General features: G+C 42.3%; 1 protein-coding gene across 1 annotated transcript; it reads right to left on the minus strand.

The window, feature by feature from the left end:
• Window positions 1–1792: 1792 nt before the first annotated feature.
• PANX3 (pannexin 3) lies at window positions 1793–20519 on the minus strand. The gene is made up of 4 exons (XM_030221655.1): window positions 20245–20519; window positions 7278–7420; window positions 4617–4831; window positions 1793–2488 (listed from the first exon to the last, which is right to left on the minus strand). The coding sequence occupies exons 1-4, from the start codon at window positions 20423–20425 to the stop codon at window positions 1795–1797; spliced, it is 1233 nt and encodes a 410-aa protein (XP_030077515.1). The 5' UTR covers window positions 20426–20519; the 3' UTR covers window positions 1793–1794.
• Window positions 20520–22012: the final 1493 nt, after the last annotated feature.

Raw genomic sequence — 22012 nt, forward strand, 5'->3', positions numbered from 1 at the left:
TTGCAATCCTGCAGTGCCCGCAAGGTCCCCCTGCTCCGGAAGGCACATGTGACGGCCCGTCTGAAGTTTGCCAGTGAACACCTGGATGATGCCGAGAGTGATTGGGAGAAGGTGCTGTGGTCAGATGAGACAAAAATTGAGCTCTTTGGCATGAACTCAACTCGCCGTGTTTGGAGGAAGAGAAATGCTGCCTATGACCCAAAGAACACCGTCCCCACTGTCAAGCATGGAGGTGGAAATGTTATGTTTTGGGGGTGTTTCTCTGCTAAGGGCACAGGACTACTTCACCGCATCAATGGGAGAATGGATGGGGCCATGTACCGTACAATTCTGAGTGACAACCTCCTTCCCTCCGCCAGGGCCTTAAAAATGGGTCGTGGCTGGGTCTTCCAGCACGACAATGACCCAAAACATACAGCCAAGGCAACAAAGGAGTGGCTCAGGAAGAAGCACATTAGGGTCATGGAGTGGCCTAGCCAGTCACCAGACCTTAATCCCATTGAAAACTTATGGAGGGAGCTGAAGCTGCGAGTTGCCAAGCGACAGCCCAGAACTCTTAATGATTTAGAGATGATCTGCAAAGAGGAGTGGACCAAAATTCCTCCTGACATGTGTGCAAACCTCATCATCAACTACAGAAGACGTCTGACCGCTGTGCTTGCCAACAAGGGTTTTGCCACCAAGTATTAGGTCTTGTTTGCCAGAGGGATTAAATACTTATTTCCCTCTGCAGAATGCAAATAAATTCATATACTTTCCACAATGTGATTTTCCGGATTTAATTTGTGATGTGCTATCTCTCACTGTTACTAATAACCTACCCTTCAATTATGGGCTGCTCATGTCTTTGTCAGTGGGCAAACTTACAAAATCAGCAAGGGATCAAATACTTATTTCCACCACTGTATGTCCAGCTCAGTCTCTATAATAAAGTGTACTTATCTCAGCGGTCATCCAATAATTTTTGTACCAGGAGGTCCTCAGTGATGCACACCACTGAGATTACATCAGAAATGGTCACATATCGCTACATCAATCCACTGAAGGACAAAACACAATGCTGAGACTTGAACCACCAAATACATCACCGAACCCAAGACTCATCACTGTGTTTTGGCCTTCTATGGATTGATGTAGCGCATTGGTGCCCTTTATGCCTACAAGATTTTCTTTTGGGACTCTTTATATATTTTTTGAATGCTCAATTGAAGATGATATTTGAAGGAGCATGTCTAGCGATGTGTGACCATTTCTGATGCAATCTCAGCGGTGTGCATCACCGAGGACTTCCTGGTATAACAATTACCGGGTGACTGCTGAGATAATACACTTTGTTATAGAGACTGAGCTGGACATATGTTCTTGAATTACAGCAGGTTGCAGTCGTTACTTGTTAAATATGAGTATATGCACCAGATTTTTTGTCATGTTTACTGCATTACTAAAAGCAGGATTTTAAATTTGTTGATATTGTTTTAGTATAAGTATTGGAACTATATAATAAAGTGTTTGAATATTGCATAGTTGCTATGATATATTTATCATGCATATTATTGGAGGTATCCTAAAAACCTGAGTTCGGTGGCCCTCGAGGCCGGGGAGTGAAGACCAAAGAATTAGAGAGCGTTGGGGTGGAGATTGGATTGTTTGGCCCATTGAACTATCTGCTTTTAAGGAAGAGCACAAGGGGAAGGAAAAGTAGGGGGGGGGGGGGAGAAAACAAGTGAGATGTACATATCAAAATGGTAGCCTTGTTTACAATTTTGGGTGCATTTTTAATGGAAAACCCAATAGCTAATGAGATTGGAACTTACCATAGCATTCATTGTGGGGATACAAACTGTTCTCATGTGGATCTTGAGGGCATTCTGTATTGTCCAGAATTTTAGGTTTTGACATTTCTACGCCAGCAAGGAGGGTCATGAAGTCCACTATTGTGTCAATGTTTTGATTGTTTGAAGTATTGTCTTTTAGTACACATAATACATTGAGTCGACTAAAAGACTTCAGTTCAGAAATATTTGCCCGGAGAAAAAGAATGATGACATTTAGGTCGTTAACAGGGCAACCAAGCATTTTTCTACTAAGCAGATCGAAAGCTGGAAGCATCTCATAAACCGAGAGAAGGCGTTTGTCCCAGCAACAGAATTTAACCAGATTATAGATTATTATGGGTATTAGGAGAATGTATACAGTACCATTTGAGATGCTGATGACCTGGAATACAGATAAAGATACCAGTTTGCAATGAATTAAATCAGGTATAGTTGGGTCAGTTTTGAGAAGTCCTGACCTAATGTCACAGTTAAACTCATCCTGATACAGAATGTTGATGTGGAAGAATCCTAAGTACAGGCAGGTTACAGCGATGAAAATGAGGAAGAGGATATTTTTCAAGAAATACATGCCTACAAGGTAGTAAGATCGCTGCTTACAGGCTAGGTATCTTTCCAAGAGAGGAAATTCAAAGTACCTCTCGCTTCGAGCCCTTAAAATGAAAAAAAAAAAAAAAAAGTAGAGAAAATTAATAGGATTGTTTTCAGTTACTTAAAGAGTTAAAGTACAATTTATAATAAGTTTTTCCTCCTCCAGAGTTTTTGAATTGCAAACTACATTGCAGAGTGGCCAAGCTACCAAAGTTTCAGGAGTGAGATTTTGGCAAGTCCTGGATTTCTGATTCTGATACCCCTATCCTGATGCCACTGTGAGACCTCCTGTGCTGATTGAATCAGGGACTACAAATCCCACAGTGCTTTGAAATATAAGTTTAACACCATGATGGGCCAAATATTCTGCTTTCTAGACAGGGGTAACTATGTAGCTCTGACATTGAACCCATATTCCCCAATTTCTCAGTTAACAACTAATAAGTATGTTCTACATTCTGTACTGTTTTTTTGTTCTTTTGGGGTGGGGGGGAGGGTTTGGCACAGAGGCTTCTTTCTACTCCTTTGTCTTCCAGGTCAATCAGAATCAGCCTCTGTTGGGCTATGGTCCTATTAAACTTCATTGGTACCTGGCCTAGAATCTCCCCAATTTTTTAAACCCTTTATTTATTCATTTATATATATTCTTTTTATCGTGTGGTCTAGTGGTGTACTCAGGGCAGCCATTTTGAGAGCAGAACTGGAATGGGCAGGAATTGCTACTGTCCCAACTACACCCATAGACCACCAGGGAACCTACAAGTGGAGGAGGGGGAGAGAAGGAGACAAATCAGACAAAGAACAAATTTTGGGCTTCCACTGAAATGAAATGGTCATTTTTTTGGCCAAAACTGAAAAAACATGGCTGAAAATTAAAATAACCTTTCAACTGAGACAGGGCAGAAAAAAGATTTTGGGCCAGTTTCGGCACCATAACCGAAACCAAAATTTGGTTGGCCTCTGTCAGTCAGTCCTGAATGACTGACCCATTGTCAGTGCCTCAGTCAGTCAAGACTGGGACAAACAATGAGAACTCATAGTCAGTATTCTTACATAATATACTCTGAACTCATATATCTCCCCACACAAACTGTGATTACAGTGGAAACACCATACATCTTAAAATTTAACAATTAATTCACACAAATAAAAATAAACTCTACATACTAACAAATCAGTGGATAGGTACACGCAGGCCACATGGAAGCTATATGAAGGGGTGCAATAAGGGACATAACCTGACAGTGTCCTTTAAAAGGATAATGCTGCTGACCAGGGCCACCGAGGGGGGGGGGGGGGGCAGGCAAGATTTCCCGGGCCCAGCCTCCAGGAGAGAACCTGGTGCCACCGGCACCGTGTCAGCAAGACTTCCAGTAGCAAGCAGGCAGAAGGCAGCTCTGACTGTATTGGTCTCCTGCTCGAGTGTGTCAGCCAAGTCCCAGGTTAGCGCATTAACATGTTACGTCTCAGTGCTGTCGTAGGTCTTTCTTCCTGCCTTGTCCCACCTCCTCCTGATGTATTTCCTGTTTTTACTGCGGGAGGGGACAGGGCAAAAAGGATCTGCGGCAGCAGGTGAGTTAATACGTTAACACGTTAACCTGGGTCCTGACCAGCAAACATGAGCACAGGAAAGAAGACAGATGACTGGCATTGACCGAGGGAGCACTGCAGAGAGGCTGAGGATTAGGAACTGAAGAAGGGCTTCAGCAGCCAGGAATTGAGGTGTGGGGACCGGGCTGAACACAGCTAAGGAGTTAGGACTCGGAGCCTCAGCCAAGCCATCCCCAAAGCTCCTCATAACACGTTTCCTCCGGGAGTGCAGGTGCGGGGTGTGGGGTTGTGGTGGGGCCCCTTAAGATTGTTTGCCCTGGCCTGGCTTCGTCTCTTGGCAGCCCTGCTGCTGACATTGTTAAACTGCATCCATCAGGGTCATAGTCTTCATAGCTTCCCAGATCACACAAGCCAGATAAACTCATCAAAATGGCAGTGACTGCACAGAACAGGACAACAACTTGTATTTAGCTGTTGCCATCTCATTTCTTATTAGCTGCTTTGAATGTTATTTTGGAAAAGCGGGTTAGAAATTGATGAATCATTTAAGGTACTAATATAGGCCTTACCATTACGTCATTGTTTAAAAAATAAGTCCCTTTTATAACCACAAAAACTAACAAGACCATAAATACTCACTTCTCAAGTTCAGCCCCAAACACTTGAGAATCGGGACATGTCTGCTGGACCTTCATAATGTGCTGGGCTAGCCTGATGGAGCGATTGTAGGACTTATCCAATTCATCGATAATGAAGAATAGATCTGAATTTAGAGATGATGCTGCAGTATATCTCCAAATCAATGTAGGTACATACATAGTCACAGCAATGACCAGCAAGGAGTAGGGAAATATCTATGGAAGCAGAGCACAGTGGAATTAGATTATTAGTGATCTACAGTAAGGTCTAGCCATATTACAGCGATGTTAAGTTACTTTGGTAATGAGTCTAGTCCTGTATACATGTTATCTGTTTCAACCTTAGACGTATGCTTTGGCTTATTTCTGCTTTGTATTGACTAAAATGCAAGTAATAAAATATTGATGGTCTCTGTATGTTTCCCAAGCTACAGTCTGAGTATTTCTAGTTCACTTATGCTTTACTTATAAAGATCCACACTCTGCTGGCACAAGTAAATATGTAATGTTGATAAGGGATTCAAGTATAAATATATTTTCAATGTAAAGTTTCCATAATCCACAGATTTATAAACATTAAAATTTTTTAAGGTATGGTGCCTCAGTGATGCTAATCCCAGATTAGCTTCAAAGGGGTTCCAGTCACATCATCGTCTTCATCGGTACCATAAATGTTTTATTTGTTATAACTTTAGAATGTTTTCCTAATTTTAAGAGTGTAATTATTAGTACATTTTTAATAAATTTATTTTTTTAAAATAGTTTTTACTTAACTGAGTAGTAATTTTTCAAAAGGGGAAGCAGTGCCGACATGTTTTCGCCAATAGCTGTTTCAAGGCACTCACTTTCAGCGCATTTCAAGTTGACTACATATACGTAGCAGGGGCCATATGTAGTCAACTTGAAATGCGCTGAAAGTGAGTGCCTTGAAACAGCTATTGGCGAAACACATGTCGGCACTGCTTCCCCTTCTGAAAAATGACTACTCAGTTAAGTGAAAACTATTTAAAAAAAAAATAAGTTTATTAAAAATTTACTAATAATTATACTCTTAAAAATTGGGAAAACGTTCTGAAGTTATAATAAATAAAAAAATAAAAATTTATGGTACCAATGAAGAAGGTGATGCAGCTGGAACACCTTTGAAGCAAATCTGGGATTAGCATCACTGAGGCACCATAAAAGTTTAAAATGTATATAAATCTGTGGATCATAGGAACCTTACACTGAATATATATGTTTACTTATGATGATGTCAGACAGTAAGCTCCAGATTCTATATATGGTGGTAAACAATATGAGCTGAATTATGCATGCAGTTCTGAAATGTGCGCACATCTGAATTGCTTAAAGAGCTACTTAACACCAATAACTGAATGCTAATAATCAGTTACTGGCATTAATTGCTTCAATTGGGAGTTGTGTGCACAGCTCAATGTGTGCTATTCTTTAACACTGTGCACACAAAACTCATGGCGTGCAACCCATGGGAGGGGCATGGGCAGGTCATGGGCATTCTCACAAGATGTGTGCAGTGTTATAGAATTTGGGGGATCCACGTCTAATGGATTTACTCCAGGTTTTAGTTGGCATAAATCCTCATGACCAAAGTTTGGCATGGGAATCAGTTCTAAATACTATTCTATAAATGGTGCACATCTCTGGGCCAGAGGCGTAGCCAGACAACAGATTTGGGGTGGGCTCTGGGAAGAAGTGGGTGGACACCAAGTGTTCTTCCCCCCCTCCCCCCAACCACCACCAAAAAAATATCTCAGCTGGTGGGAAAACGCTTCTTTCCGCCTTGGCAGTCTGCAGCAGGTATGCGCTGAAAAATGAGCATGCTCAGGTGCCAGTATCACGGAGAGTAGCGTTTTCGTTACCATCAGGGGGAAGTCTTCAGCTGGCTTAGCATCCCCACCAGCTACCACTAAACATGTGCTACTGTTGAGTGGGCCTGAGCCTTAAATGGGTGGACCCTGGCCCACCCAGGCCCACCTGTGGCTACGCCAGTGCTCTGGGCACCAATTATACAGTAGCGCTCCACACCAATTTTTTTCAGTGTCCTTTTTTTCAGCCCCATTTGCTGAAATGGGAAGATCATTTACAGTTATTATGCATGACAGAAACTAGTTCATTCTCTTTGTGTTCATGCACTTTAGGGTCCTTTTACTAAGCCGTGGTAAAAAAGTGGCCTGTGGTAGTGTAGGCGTGTATATTGGGCGTGCACTGGGCCAGTTTTTACCGCGTCTGCAAAAAAGGGCTTTTTTTTAATGGGACGGGAAAACTGGAACCAGAGCACACCCAAAACTGGCCTGAGCCCCTAACCCCACCCATTGGTCTAGTGGTAAGGGCTCAAGCACTATACGCGCAGTGACTGGTCAGCATGCGCCCAAGTGCCGATTACTGCTGGAAGTGAAGCGTGTGGGAGGAAATAAATAAATAAATAATTCATCCAGACATTATGGGCGCACGTCAAATCTGAAATTACCGCCGGAGGGGGGGGGGGGCGCTGGCCTGGCAGTAGTATCACTTGGGCACGTGCTGCATGCACGTAGAGCCTACTACTGCTTAGTAAAAGGTCCCCTTTATTTATTAAAGTAATCTTAGTTCATCATTGCTGTTTAATTGAGTATCATTCTTCTACCGTGCATGCAGTTGTCACCTTATGAATCAATAAGGACATGTCTGTAGAAATACCACTGGTATCAAATTCATGGTATGAGAGGGAGTCCCAGCAGTATTTCTCCACATAGCTTGTCTGTTTCATGGTGAAGTTATTAGGAGTAAAGCAACTGATCTGTGATCCTGCAAATGCAAAAATAAAATAAAAAGCTCTTTAATAAAATTAGATGGGATACAACTTCACACACACTAAAAATATATATTAAGAGGCCTGATATTTAACCACAGCAGTCAGCTCTTAAGTAAAACACTGGCTGCTGCACTTCAAATGAAACCAGATATTCAGTACCAGTACCTGGATTCCAGCCAGCACTGAATATCTGGTTTCACTGCCGACCCAGAAGTGGTTTCTGGTTAGTGGCAATGTTCTGCCTCCTATCTAGACAAAGTTGGCACAACTTTTTTGCTAACCGGATAACCTCAGGTTCTGCCCATGCTCTATCCACAGACTGCCCTGGCACTGTCCAGATAGTGCTAACATGGTCAGAGGCAGGCAATAAGAGGGCTCCAGGCCCCCCACCCCTGGATCCCATATCCTTCCCTATCCACCCCTGGGTCCAACATCTCTCACATACACACACGCACCCATCCACGGGTCCGGCACTCCCCCTCTCTCACCCCCCCAGCCTCCACTTACCTCCATAGAGGGATATGGCTGTCTACCACTGACCGGAACACTGGAACCTTCTCTCTGCTGAGGCCCAGGGCAGGATTAATCTTTCAGTGGGCCCTAGGCGCACAAGTACACTGAGCCCCCTGCCCCTCCCCTCCCTGGCCCGCCCCCTCATGCTGAAAATAAAATACAAATTAAAATTTGTTTTTCCTCATTATTGTAAAATTCAAACCATAAACATAAAACCATACCAGTGCCAGTATACAGTTTTGATTCCATGCAACAGTAAGGCAACAACCTGAAAAAAAATCGTAACATACATGTAGCAAACCCACCATACAATAGTAGCACTAATTCCTACGATGCCAACAAAAACCGTGCCTATAATTAGGTAGCACGACAAATGTTACATTTGACCCTAGAACCAGGACCGTGGAGTCACCACACCAAACCTCTCACCCTGAGTCCAGCTGCTATTGATATTAAGCTTTAAATATAATATATGTATAAAATGATAAATATCACAAATTTACCATACATTATAATGCTGTTTTTATTTTGATGCTGCAGTCAATATATTTTTACCAACTCCGACCCCACTCAAAATTGCTTCCTACTCCAAAGCCCTGCCCAGAACACCAACAAACCTACTACAAGTGGGACTACCACAGAATTCTACACATCAGCAACTATATGCAGTCACATGCGGACCCAAAATAAGACAATAAATAAGAAATAGAAATATGAAGATAAAAACTCAGCATGTACTGGATCACTAGAGAAATACAATTCCTTGTGTACTGAACACAATACAAAGACGGCCATGATGCAAATTTCCCAAAGCCAACATAGTCCAGTTAAAAAACTCGAAACGTTTTTCTACCTAATGTTGTCTGGTCATTTTGTTTTGCAATAATGTTGATTCCAGTTTCTCATTTCTGCTTTCCTGTCTCTCTTCAAAGGTCCTGGGAAGGACACTGGACTTCATCTCTTTACTTCAGGGGTCCTCAAAGTCAGTCCTTGAGGACCACAACCAAGCCTATTTTTCAGGATTTCCACAATAAATATGCATGAGATCTATCTGCATGCAATGGAAATAGTGAATGCAAATAGGTTTCATACATTTTCACTATGGAAATCCTGATAATTAGCCTGGGTTGGTTGTGGCCCTCAAACACAGGATTTGTGGACCCCTGCAGACCTGCTCTGCTTCGTACTTCATACCCAGCTCTCTTCCTGTTTTACCCCCACTACACCACCAGTTGCTTCACTTGCTTGCATTTGACTCTGGGACTGGGCAAAAAACAGATCCTCTGGATCTTCCATATCCACTGAATTCAGCATATACCACCTTTAATCTGGAGTATCTGGCTTTTACCCAGTCAGTCACTTCCATGGATTCTCTGCTGCCTCAGCTGGGTCCTATTGTGCCCTGAAATGTTGGGATTTTCTTTTTTCTTCACATAAAAGTTGGATCTGGAGCAATGTCCTCCTGATCCTGTCTTGACCTGCCTCTGAACAGTCCTGGGCAGACTGATTCTTAATAATAAAGATGGATCCAGAGGAGAACTCCAGATCCAACTTTAATGTGAAGAAAAAAAATCCCTACTTTCCAAGGCAAGGAAGCAACACTATGGCAGCAGAAGATCTGGCCAGGGCAAAACAGAACCCAGCCAAGGCTTAGGCAGTAGAGGAGAATCCAAGGACCTTAAATCTAGGGATCCGGTTTTGAACCAGTCAGCTGCTGACTGAATAAAAGCCAGGTCCTCTGGATTTAAGGTGGTACACACTGGATCTAGCATTTACATATTTCCCTAGTATACAGTGCTTGAAGGATCCTTGGGGGAAAAACTGCATGCAGATAAGGGAATTATTATGGTGCAGGTGTTTCCCAGTGCGTCTCCCAAGTCTCCCGCTTTCAGCAATTTCCCACCGACAAATCAGGATCTCCCAGAGTGGCTTCCTGACCAGCGACAGCAGGAAGCGCCTTCATAAAGCACCATTTCCTGCTACGCTGATCCCATGCCCCATGGCAGCAGGAGGTGACGGTTTATGAAGGCCTTTTCTGCAGCAGCTGGATGGGGGGACCACTCCTGAAGCCAGCAGCCACGAATCAGCTGTGCTAGGGTGGAGAAATGGGCAGATTTGTGGGTGGAGTTGGGTGGAGCAATGGGCGGGCTGGGACGGAACTGGGGGCTGGGGTGGGCTGAGGGCAGACCCTAAATCTCCTGCTGAGTAGATCGGCCCCCTTGACAGCTCTGTATACCGCCTTTATCTGACAAAGCAGGCCAAGTAGGTCTACAACCTAAATAAAACAAAAATGGAAAGGAACTACAAATCTTGATAGAAATGGGCTCACTTATAGCAACAGAACAGTACCAAAGAATTCAACATATAACACAGGACCCAGTGGGCTCTCCGTAGGCAAAATTTTTATTATTATTATTATTATTTTTTGCCTATTATTTTGCTTATGGCCACATAGATTCACTTAAGACTGAGGCTTTTTTCTCCATATTTTTTAATTGTTAGATAGCGAAGTTTCTTCTTAAATTTGAAGTGTGGAAGTAGAGAGAATACATAAGTAGCAGGATTCACTGGGACTCAATTATTTATCAGCAGCAATATATTATTTTGGTTTTGTCAACTTTCAAATAGCCCATTTATGCAGGTAAATAGTTCTTTAGAAATTGCCCTCATTATGTGCTTATACATGAAGTAAACATTAATATTTAAAAAAAAAATATGCTGGCCAATATTTAGTGGTCAGCAATTTTTAAAAAATTGGCCACTTTGGGCTGATTTATGGGCCCTTTTACTAAGCTACGGTAAAAAGTGGCCTGTGCTAATTTTGCAGTGTGAAATTAGGGTTCACGCTGGGCCACTTTTTACCGCAGTAGGAAAAAGGCCTTTTTAAAAATGGGGCAGTGAATGGCCATAAGTTACTATTAGAATTAGCATGTGGCTATTTACTGTCTGAGCCCTTACTGCCACCTACAGGGAAGCATGTGGCAATGTGGTCGCATTGACAATTACTGCCAGGAATGCCCCAGGGGTAGAAAACTGTAGCATCAAATTTGGAACTACAACCGGGTTCCCACACTACCCCAGCAGTAGGGCCGATTTGGTGCACACTACCCGCGCAGTGACCCTGTCACACCTTTGTAAAAGAGCCCCTTAGATTTGGATATTCAGCACCAGGCCTTAGCCGGCTACTGGCGCTGAATATCTGGGTCTTCAGCAGCCACCAAAAATGATCCGGGCACAGAAGCAGACTGATAGCGATCTGGGCCCCCGGGTACTAAGGGTCATGGGCCCCTAACCACCAATCAAAGATGATTAAAATAGATGGAAGCTGGGGAGGAATAGCCCCCCTACTGTTGTAGGCCCTTGGGTACTGCCCTATTGTCTCAATGGTCAGTCCACACCCATCTGGGCACCATTGATATTCCATGCCAGTACCAGGATGACTATCCAGGCAAGTTAGGACTGCTATTTATGATATCCAACTTGCCCAGATTGTTATCCGAGCACTATTGCTGAATATTTATTTTCAGAACTTGATATACCGCAAGTGATCCCTGAGGTGACTATGCAGTTTACAATTTCTATTACAGGTACTTTGAATATCTGAGGAGTCCGGATAATTTCCAGCTCTACCCTGAACCATCCTGGTACTACATGGATAGTGCTGCAGTGGTCTGTATAGATATTGCAGTGGCACTCTCTGCTTAAGTGTGGTTAAATATCTGCCCCAGGCCCAGCCAGCGTGAGTTTACAGGATGGAAGCTGCTCTTACCCAGTTTACACACACTGAATATTGACCCCATGATGTCCAGTTCTAGCTTTTTACAGGATCATCTCGAAAGGGGGTGGTTTTGCAATGAACATGGCTATTCAGTTTAGTTATCAAAATCTCAGAAGGAGGAGGAAGGGGGTTGCATAGGAGCTTGAGACAAGCACAAGGCTAAAGGTCCACTGAGGGTGCCTTATGGGCTCATTTTCGAAAGAGAAGGACGCCCATCTTTCGACATAAATCGAAAGATGGACGTCCTTCTCCCAGGGTCGTCCAAATCGGTATAATCGAAAGCCGATTTTGGACGTCCCCAACTGCACTCCATCGCAGGGACGGCCAAAGTTCAAGGGGGCGTGTCAGAGGTGTAGCGAAGGCGGGACTTGGGCGTGCCTAATGTTGGAATGTAATTGTATTTTTACATGCATTGCCTGTCACCTATTATTTCTCTGTGATTACTCTGTGACCTCTGATGTGAATTACTTAGAGAGGTCACACAGCTATGCAACTTCCTGTGGGGGTTAGATGCAGTACATGGAGCACATGGAGCACATGGAGCTCATGATCTCTCCTAACCTGAGAGGATCTATGGTGGTGTGAGCATCCATTACCATCTAAGCACATGGAAGGAGCTGATAATACAAATGTATAGTAATATGTATATATAAGCCTGTCTGATTATAATCTAACTACAAACTGTGAGTAAACAGATGTTTTGTTACTTCAACTTTAAAGTGACTCAGCAGTGAATTATTCAGGGGTGAATGAGAGAGAGATGAAGAAAGAAATTAACATTTCTAAAGCTGAAGCTGTGTGTACTAAAATCTGCTAATTATTTACTACAAATAATCCAACAAAAGGGTTATGGGCCCAGGCCCAAGAATTGAAAAAGAAGAGAAATATTACCAGGCAGAAAAAAAGGCCACATTTTTCTCTTAAGTTTTAAAGGAAAGATTCAGTCTGTCTCTCTCTCCCCCCACACAGCAGACAGAAGGCTAAGAAAATGGCTGAGGGAAGAAATTCACCATTGTTCTATTCTCTCAAGGTGCCTAGATTAACTGAGTTTAATTATCAGCAGTGGGAATTAAGATTCATATGTTTCCTTCGAGCAAAAAGATTAGATATATGCTTAGACCAAGACAGAACAGCTGAAAATATGGCTGAATGGGACAATGCAAACTATTATGTGAAGTGCATGCTTTTGGAAGCTCTCTCTGAAAAACAAGCCATATTAGTGGAGGGAAAAGATACACCAAAGGACATTTTATATAAACTGAGAACTATGTATGCAACTACATATGCAAAGCAGCAACCAATTTGGTTGGCAGAATTGAATGAAACCAAATTAAGGGATAAAAGTAAATGTAATGATCACATTATGCATCTTATGTCTTCATTTCAAAAGCTAGAACTTTCTGGAATTCCCATGTGTGATGCATTGAAAAGAGCATTTCTTTTTACCTCACTATCAAAGAAGTTTGATGTTTTTAGGTCTGTAAATGAGGCCATTGAAGGGCAATCTTTTGAACAGGCAACATCAAAACTAAGGCAGGAATGCATAATAAATGATTCTGAGGAGATGTGTTCTCAAAGTCAGTCAGAGAGAAATGAAACAAATTTCTTGGCAAAGAACAGAGGAAGGCGGAGCTATGGGAAAACTCCACCCAAGGGCAAGCTGATTTGCTACTCATGTGGAAAGGAGGGACATGTATCTAAATGGTGTAAGGAAACACAAAACACTCCCTCTAGCTCACCTAAGCCAATGGAACTAAAGAATTTTCAAACCAGGAAATGTATGAAGGACAAAGATAAACACAAGGGCTTTCTAATGGCAGAAAAATCTTTGACTATGGTAAATAATAATTCAAATGAAAGTACTTGGATTTTGGATTCGGGGAGCACATGCCATTTAACCAATTCTAAGGATTTCTTTCAGGAAATGTGTCCAGAGGAAGGTATTCTTAAAACTGCAAACGCAGGGACTGCTAAGATCCAAGCAAAAGGTATTGGATTCTTAAAATGCAAAGTGTCTAATGAAGTTAAAGAAATTCCTGTAAGTGATGTCTTGTATATTCCCCAAGCAGTTTGTAATATGCTTAGTGTATCTACATTAGATAAGAAGGGATTTGTGATTCATTTTGAAAACAGTAAGTGCACAATCTCTAAAAATGATGAAGTGTATGCTGAAGCTTTTATGCATAATGATGTTTATAAACTGAGCATTTCAGGTGAAGCCTCACATATGGCGCAAGTAAGGAAGAATGATGGTAAATGTAGTCTGGAAATCTGGCATCGCCGCCTGGGACATCGTGATTCTAAGGTGATCCAGGATCTTTACAGTAAGCAACTGGCCACCGGCATTCAGATAAGTGCAGATGCTGGTAAAATGGAGAAATGCATAGACTGTGTTACTCAAAAAGGTGTGAGACCCTCATTTCCTGCATACACAGGAAATAGGAGTAATAAAGTACTGGACTTAATACACAGTGACTTATGTGGACCGTTTAATATCCCATCATTGGGAAATAACAGATTTGTGCTGATATTCTTGGATGATTTCTCTAGATATTGTGTGGCCTATTTGCTGAAAGAGAAAAGTCAAGTCACAGACATGCTGAAGAAATACGTAGCCATGGTGAGCAACAAATTTGAAAGAAAACCAAAGGTTCTTCAGACCGACAATGGTGGTGAGTTCATTTCACAAAGCATGCGCACATTTCTAGAACAAGAAGGCATTCAGCATATCACAACAGTAGCTTATACACCAGAGCAAAATTCTGTTGCAGAGAGAAAATTTAGGTCAATTGTGGAAATGACCAGATGTATGCTGTCAGATAGCAATCTCCCTAAAAGACTATGGGGGGAAGCCATTCTCACAGCAGTGTACCTACAAAACAGAATGCCAACTAAAGGCGCTGAGCGCACACCACATGAGACATGGCATGGTAGGAAGCCAAACCTGTCACACATAAGAACATTTGGAAGTACAGCATATGCTCATATACCAAAGCAAAGAAGGCATAAGCTGGATTCCACAACAGAAAGGGGTATTTTAGTTGGCTATGCTCCAGGACACAAAGGATATAGAATTTTGAATCTGAAAACTGGCATTGTTGGCATAAGACATGTTACATATTTTGATGAAAACAAAAGGGTTGATAAAGGCTGGATTATCCCAGATGAGCCTTATCATCCAGAATACGAAACTAGAACCATAATAGACATGCCAGTGTATATAAATGCCATACCAAGGCAGATGTCTGAAAGCAACTCATCTGTATCTAACGAGGAACAGACAGAGGAAGCAGACACAGAAAGGATCATTGAAGAAGACAGTACAGTTGGAGAAGGGGAATCAATTGGAGAAGGACTCTCAGATTTAGAGGATGCGGAAAGGTCAGACCAACCTGTTGTCAGACGCTCATCCAGGGAAAACAAAGGTGTTCCACCCCCAAGACTGTCTTACCTAACAAAGTCAGCAGAAGCTCAAGAGCCCTTAACATGGGATGAGATTGAGAAAATGCCAGCAGAAGAAGCTGCTGAATGGCATAAAGCTGCACAAGAAGAAATTGATGCATTGGATAAAAATAATACTTGGATTCTTACAAAATTACCTCCTGGCAAGAAAGCTATAGGATGCAAATGGGTATTCAAGTTAAAAAGGAATGCACAAGGAAAAGTGGAAAGGTATAAAGCCAGATTAGTGGCAAAGGGATATCTTCAAAAATATGGAGAAGATTTTGATGAAGTGTTTGCACCTGTAGTGAAACACACGACAATCAGAACACTTCTGAGCATTGCAGTCTCAAAAGGCATGCAAGTCAACCACATTGATGTGAAAACAGCATTTCTTCACGGAGAAATAACTGAAGACTTGTACATGGAACAGCCAACAGGTTTCATAAATACAAAACAAAGACAGCTAGTGTGTAAATTAAACAAAGGTCTTTATGGATTAAAGCAAAGTGCAAAATGTTGGAATGAAAAATTGCATGAAATATTGACAAATTTAGGATTTAAGCAAGGTGAAGCAGATAAATGCTTGTACACTAGGTGCACAAATGGACAATATGCATACATTTTAGCTTTTGTTGATGATCTGCTCATTGCAAGCAAAAGTGAGCAAGAGTACAAGGACATTGTAAAATGTTTAAACCTCAATGTTGAGATAAAAGAACTGGGTAATGTGTCATACTATCTTGGTATAGAAATTGAGAAACAAAATGATGGTTCTTATCTTCTAAGCCAGAAGCAGAAAATAAATGAGCTTATTGAAAGTTTAGGTATGCAAGATGCCCAAGTTGTAAGCACTCCCATGATCACTGATTTTCTGAAGGATGAAACAGTAAGAGAACCTTTACCAGATAACATCCAATATAGATCAGCCATAGGTAAGCTTATATATCTAGCTACCACATACAGGGCTGATATAGCAAATGCAGTAGGAATTTTGAGCAGAAGGGTCAGCTCACCTACCAAATCAGATTGGACTGCAGTTAAAAGGATGGTAAGGTATTTAAAGGGTACCATTGATTGTAAATTAAAGATTTCAGCCAATAGTAATCCAAAACTAATATGTTACTGTGATTCAGATTGGGCAGGGGATCATTCTGATTATAAATCCACAAGTGGATATGTGTTTATGTATGGAAATGTACACATTTCATGGGCCAGTCATAAACAAAGTATTGTGAGTTTGTCTTCTACAGAAGCTGAATACGTGGCCGTATCGGAAGCGTGCAGAGAACTGATGTGGATTGAAAAACTTTTGCTGGATTTTGGAATAGCTGAAAAGAGACCAATCCAGATAATGGAAGATAATCAGAGCTGCATCCGACTGTCACAGAATGACAAGGTTCAGTCACGCACCAAGCACATCGCAACGAAATACCACAACGTGCGAGAGTTGGCGAAAGAAGGGGTCATCAGTCTACACTATTGTCACACCAGTGAGATGACAGCTGACATCATGACCAAACCGTTACCCAGAGAACATTTTGTGAATCTGCGTATAAAGCTTGGACTTTGTATGAATAAATAATTGCATGACAGTTATGCATGAGAAGGGGTTTGTTGGAATGTAATTGTATTTTTACATGCATTGCCTGTCACCTATTATTTCTCTGTGATTACTCTGTGACCTCTGATGTGAATTACTTAGAGAGGTCACACAGCTATGCAACTTCCTGTGGGGGTTAGATGCAGTACATGGAGCACATGGAGCACATGGAGCTCATGATCTCTCCTAACCTGAGAGGATCTATGGTGGTGTGAGCATCCATTACCATCTAAGCACATGGAAGGAGCTGATAATACAAATGTATAGTAATATGTATATATAAGCCTGTCTGATTATAATCTAACTACAAACTGTGAGTAAACAGATGTTTTGTTACTTCAACTTTAAAGTGACTCAGCAGTGAATTATTCAGGGGTGAATGAGAGAGAGATGAAGAAAGAAATTAACATTTCTAAAGCTGAAGCTGTGTGTACTAAAATCTGCTAATTATTTACTACAAATAATCCAACACCTAATACTTGGACGTCCTTGACCCATAATCGAAAAAAAGGACGACCCTGACAAACACTTGGACGTTTTCACCCGGATCTGTTTTTCTTATGACTAAGGCAAAAAAAGGTGCCCGAACTGACTAGATGACCACCGGAGAGAATCGGGGATGACCTCCCGTTACTCCCCCAGTGGTCACTAACCCCCTCCCACCCTCAAAAAACATCTTAAAAAATATGTCGTGCCTGCCTCAGATGTCATACTCAGGTCCATGACAGCAGTATGCAGGTCCCTGGAGCAGTTTTAGTGGGTGCAGTGCACTTCAGACAGGTGGACCCATCCCTGGACGTCCCTGACGGTATTTTCGAAATGAAAGATGGATGTCCATCTTGTTTCGAAAATATGGGGTTCCCCACCCCTGGATCGGGACGTTTTGCAAGGATGTCCAAATCGAAACGTGGATGTCCCTTTCGAAAATGCCCCTCTTAATCAACTAGGCAAAGTTTTTGTTTTTTTTTAATTAAACACTTTAGAGTTTGATGACAAATCCATCCCACAGTTACCTATTTGGCAGGTTGTCTGGAACAGCTGGAAACCAGGGAATGCAAGACAACTTGCAACATGACATAGCCTAAAAGTATAGCTGTCTTTCATGCTTGTCCATTGAGATAATTAACTTGCATGGGCATGACCTGTGTTTTCCATGGAGAGCAGGACAAGTCGATCACATATACATTCCTATTTCCGCTTGGCATTATCAGATCTTCGGTTCCTTATTACTTTTTATTAGCTAAGAAATAGATCTGAGTGGATGCATCACACATATGCTCAGCAGAACACAAACATTTTACTTCAGAGTTAGGGCATGTCCATCGACAGGGGCATCTCATACGTGTGACTCACTTGTCCTGCTGTTTGCAGAGTACAGCAGTTACAAAGAAGCTACTTAACCTCTCTTAAAGAATTAAGAACTGCAAATTCGTATCTGCAGCAGGGCACAAACAAGGCTTGCTTAACCTGACTTTGAGGACCTGTGGTGCCTGACAAGTGATAAATTTGAGGTCTGTTTTTAAAAAGTATGCAAATATTTAACCTGTAGTGAAAAACCTTTTCTGAACATTAGATGGCAGCAATAAACCAGAAAAATTAAAACCAAGGCAAAGCAATCTGTAACTTTTCTGGTATCTCTTTACCTTTTATTGTCTTTGGATTTATATGGGGACGGAAAGGGGAACTAGAGGTTTTCTCCTATTTCTTTGGCCTTCCTCTTCAATTGGGAGATTGTGACTGGGATCCATTCCCATGAACCTCCATTTGCAACTACTCAGTATTTTATTTTTAATTATTATTATTTGATATCCTTTCTGAGCTCACTTTTGCCCACTCATTGCACAGGCCGTCTTCCGCATGTGGCCCTGGGCAAACTTTTGAGGCTGTCTCCCTCCCGCTCCAGTCTGCCACCCTCTCACTTGTCCAGCAGCACAGCCAACTAGTAGTATTAGTAGCAGTAGTGCTAAAACTTTCAGGCATAAGAGATATTTAGCCAGTAGTGCTCAGTGTTTTGCTGACTGCTGCTGATGTTATGCCTGAAAATTCAATGCCTGGCCATGTTGGGGCTCCAGTATTACATTTCTGAGTTTACGTGGAGGGGCATTTTAGAACGGGGACGACCATCTCTAAGGGCGCCCAACTCTAAGGACGGTGCCGCGAAGGGGCGGGGCAACGCGTATTATCAAAACAAGATGGACGTCCATCTTTCGTTTCGATAATACAGTCAGGGACACCCAAATCTTGACAATTAGGGCGACCTTAGAGATGGTCGTCCTCAGTTTTTGGCGATAATGGAAACCAAAGACGTCCATCTTAAAAACATCCAAATCTAAGCCCTTTGGTCGTGGGAGGAGCCAGCATTTGTAGTGTACTGGTCCCCCTCACATGCCAGGACACCAACCGGGCACCCTAGGGGGCACTGCAGTGGACTTCAGAAATTGCTCCCAGGTGCATAGCTCCCTTACCTTGGGTGCTGAGCCCCACAACCCCCCCCCCCCCCCCCCAGGTCTGCCTGCCTGAAGTACACTGCACCCACTACAACTGCTCCAGGGACCTGTATACTGCTGCGATGCACCTGAGTATGACATCTGAGGCTGGCATAGAGACTGGCAAAAAAGTATTTTTAAACTTGTTTTTTATGATGGGAGGGGGTTAGTGGCCACTGGGGGAGTAAGGGGAGGTCACCCCCGATTTCCTCCGGTGGTCATCTGGTCAGTTGGGGCACCTTTTTGAGGCTTGGTCGTGAAAAAAAATAGACCAAGTAAAGTCGGCCAAGTGCTCATCGGGGACACCCTTCATTTTTCTATTATCGGCCGAGGATGACCATCTCCTAATCACGCCCCAGTCCCACCTTCGCTACCCTGCCGACACGCCCCGTGAACTTTGGTCGTCCCCGCGATGGAAAGCAGTCGAGGGTGTAAAAAAAAATCGATTATGCCGATTTGGACGACCTTGCAAGAAGGACGCCCATCTCCTGATTTGTGTCAAAAGATGGGCGTCCTTCTCTTTCAAAAATAAGCATGATAGTCAGTTAAACTATAGCCGGTTAAGTACGATATTCAGCACTTAGGGGCCCTTATACAGAGCCCCTAGTAGTAATAGTAGTAGTAATAGATTTAGTTATTTATATTTATTTGCCTTTATCTCACACCTTTTCAGTACTAGTTCAAGGTGAATTATATTCAGGTACATTAGGTATTGTAACTGGCTTGAGCTTGATTTGGAATTGGAAAGGCTAAATTCCAAATCCAGCTTTTAGCTTATGGCATTGGCCCATTGTGTAAGATGAACTTATGTTCTTATTATTAAATGTAAAGATGCTTTGGTTAAAAGTGTTATTCATGAACCTATAAATGAACAGAAACTGACATTTTATACAGTCCACAAAGTTACGTCACAATGGGGGTTTGTAAGATTATTTCATGCAAAAGATTCACAGTTCAGGAATGTTTTTTTCTCACAAAGCCAAAATTATTGCTTACCAGTTGAGATCTCCCGAGCCAAGGCTAGAGAGACAAGGAGTAGAGGTAAACCCATGGACACAAATTTAAGGATTCGGTCTGCAGGGAGCTCCAGGCAAAGTCTTTTGCTGTGTGTGACCTTGCGATCCGGCAACAGGGCATCTGAAAGCATGTATTCAGCAGCTGTGCTTGCAAGAGACATGGCTTCGGAATGCAAAAAGATAGAAAAAAGTGGAAAGAAAAAACAAATCTTGAATAATATGAAAGGTTGAGGAAATCAGTGAATATCCACTGGGTCTCCAGCCTCGATGTAATGTCAGTACCGCTGCTATGAAACCGAAATAGATCAGGACTGAACAATATTCCTTAAAATGCAACAGAAGAATGAACAAGGCCAGAGCAGGCACTGAAAATATAAGTAAAAAAAAAAAAAATCAAGACCTTAAATTAAGCCTGCTGAAAATTAAAAGCACACCGTCTTTTTTGTGTGTGTGAGGCTGTGACACACAAGAACATTTGTATAAATAGACATCCATGGTAAATAGTTCTCAGCCAGTGGGACAGGTAGTGTATAATTTTTAAACCCAGAGCTCTGCTGACATAGGTTTTTTCCACCACTAACATCAAAATTATAGGAAGGTTTGAGGTGGTTTTACTGTCCTCTGTGATAAAGTTAGTTATTTATAGCAATGTTGGGGTGGAACCCACGGCATGTCTAGTATTAAAATGTACAAAGTAAGGGAGTAGTGACCCTGTTGACTGTGTATTGAGCAGTACTCCCAATACAAAAATCCACAGAGCTAACAAAAATATCGTAGAGAAGTAGGAGGAATGAGACAATTTATATTTCTCTTTAACAAAGAAATAATTGATTTTAATGTTTTGGCTCTCTGATGTTCATTGTGCCTCCCCATGGATTAAACAAGATGAAGCTAGAATATGGTAGATTTAAAACAAATAGGAGAAAGTTTTTCTTTACTCAGCGTGTAGTTAGACTCTGGAACTCGTTGCCGGAGAATGTAGTGACAGCAGCTGGCCTTACGGAGTTTAAGGGTGTTTGGACAGATTCCTAAAGGGGGTTGCCAGGTTCTTGAAGCCTGGATTGGCCGCTGTCGGAGACAGGATGCTGGGCTTGATAGACCCTTGGTCTTTTCCCAGTATGGCGGTGCTTATGTACTTATGTATATGTACTAAACTGGATTTGAGAACGTTGTTATTGCTGAAGCAAGGTCAGTAAACAAATTGAAGTAACAGAATGTCAAATTGTTAACCCATTCAAAAACATTTTCTGAAAAATTGTCATAGGGAGCTGTTCCTAAAAAAGTGAGAGTTGGCATCAGAAAACAGAGCTGGTACAGCACAAGGCAGGGATGCTACAAGATTCCATCACATGCCAACTCAATAAAAGGCTAGTGTTTCAGTTTGTTGCCACATCTTAAAAGGGTGTCCCTTGAGCTCCCCCCAGCACAACCCCCCACAGAGGGCCCTTCCCAATCCAGGCACCCCCAAAAAGTCCCTCGAAGCCCCCCTTCAAAGTTGAAGGGCTCCCTAAATCTAGGGACCCGCACCTAGAAGTGCCCACCCCACCGGTGAAAGATTCTCCCCCCTCCCCCCCCAAAAAAGACTACCCTCTTGGACTTACCTTTCAATATTCCTGGTCCCTAGTGGGATTGGGCAGGAATAATCCCCAGTTGCTTCTGCCCTGGCTGGCACCAGGTTCAAAATGGTGCCTGCGACCCCTAGTGGTAGTTTTGCAGTACTACTGCAAGGCATCATGTTTCTGTACAAG

The sequence above is a fragment of the Microcaecilia unicolor genome, chromosome 12 (assembly GCF_901765095.1).
Source record: "Microcaecilia unicolor chromosome 12, aMicUni1.1, whole genome shotgun sequence".
NCBI lineage: Eukaryota > Metazoa > Chordata > Amphibia > Gymnophiona > Siphonopidae > Microcaecilia > Microcaecilia unicolor.

Bases quoted from the DNA above. Each gene is read 5' to 3' on its own strand.
- PANX3 (XM_030221655.1), bottom strand. From the start codon at position 20,425: ATGTCTCTTGCAAGCACAGCTGCTGAATACATGCTTTCAGATGCCCTG. The intron at 7,421-20,244 runs GTAAGCAATAAT...TTGCATTTGCAG, and splicing joins GGCTCGGGAGATCTCAACTG to GATCACAGATCAGTTGCTTT. The intron at 4,832-7,277 runs GTGACAACTGCA...CTGCTTCCATAG, and splicing joins TGTCCTTATTGATTCATAAG to ATATTTCCCTACTCCTTGCT.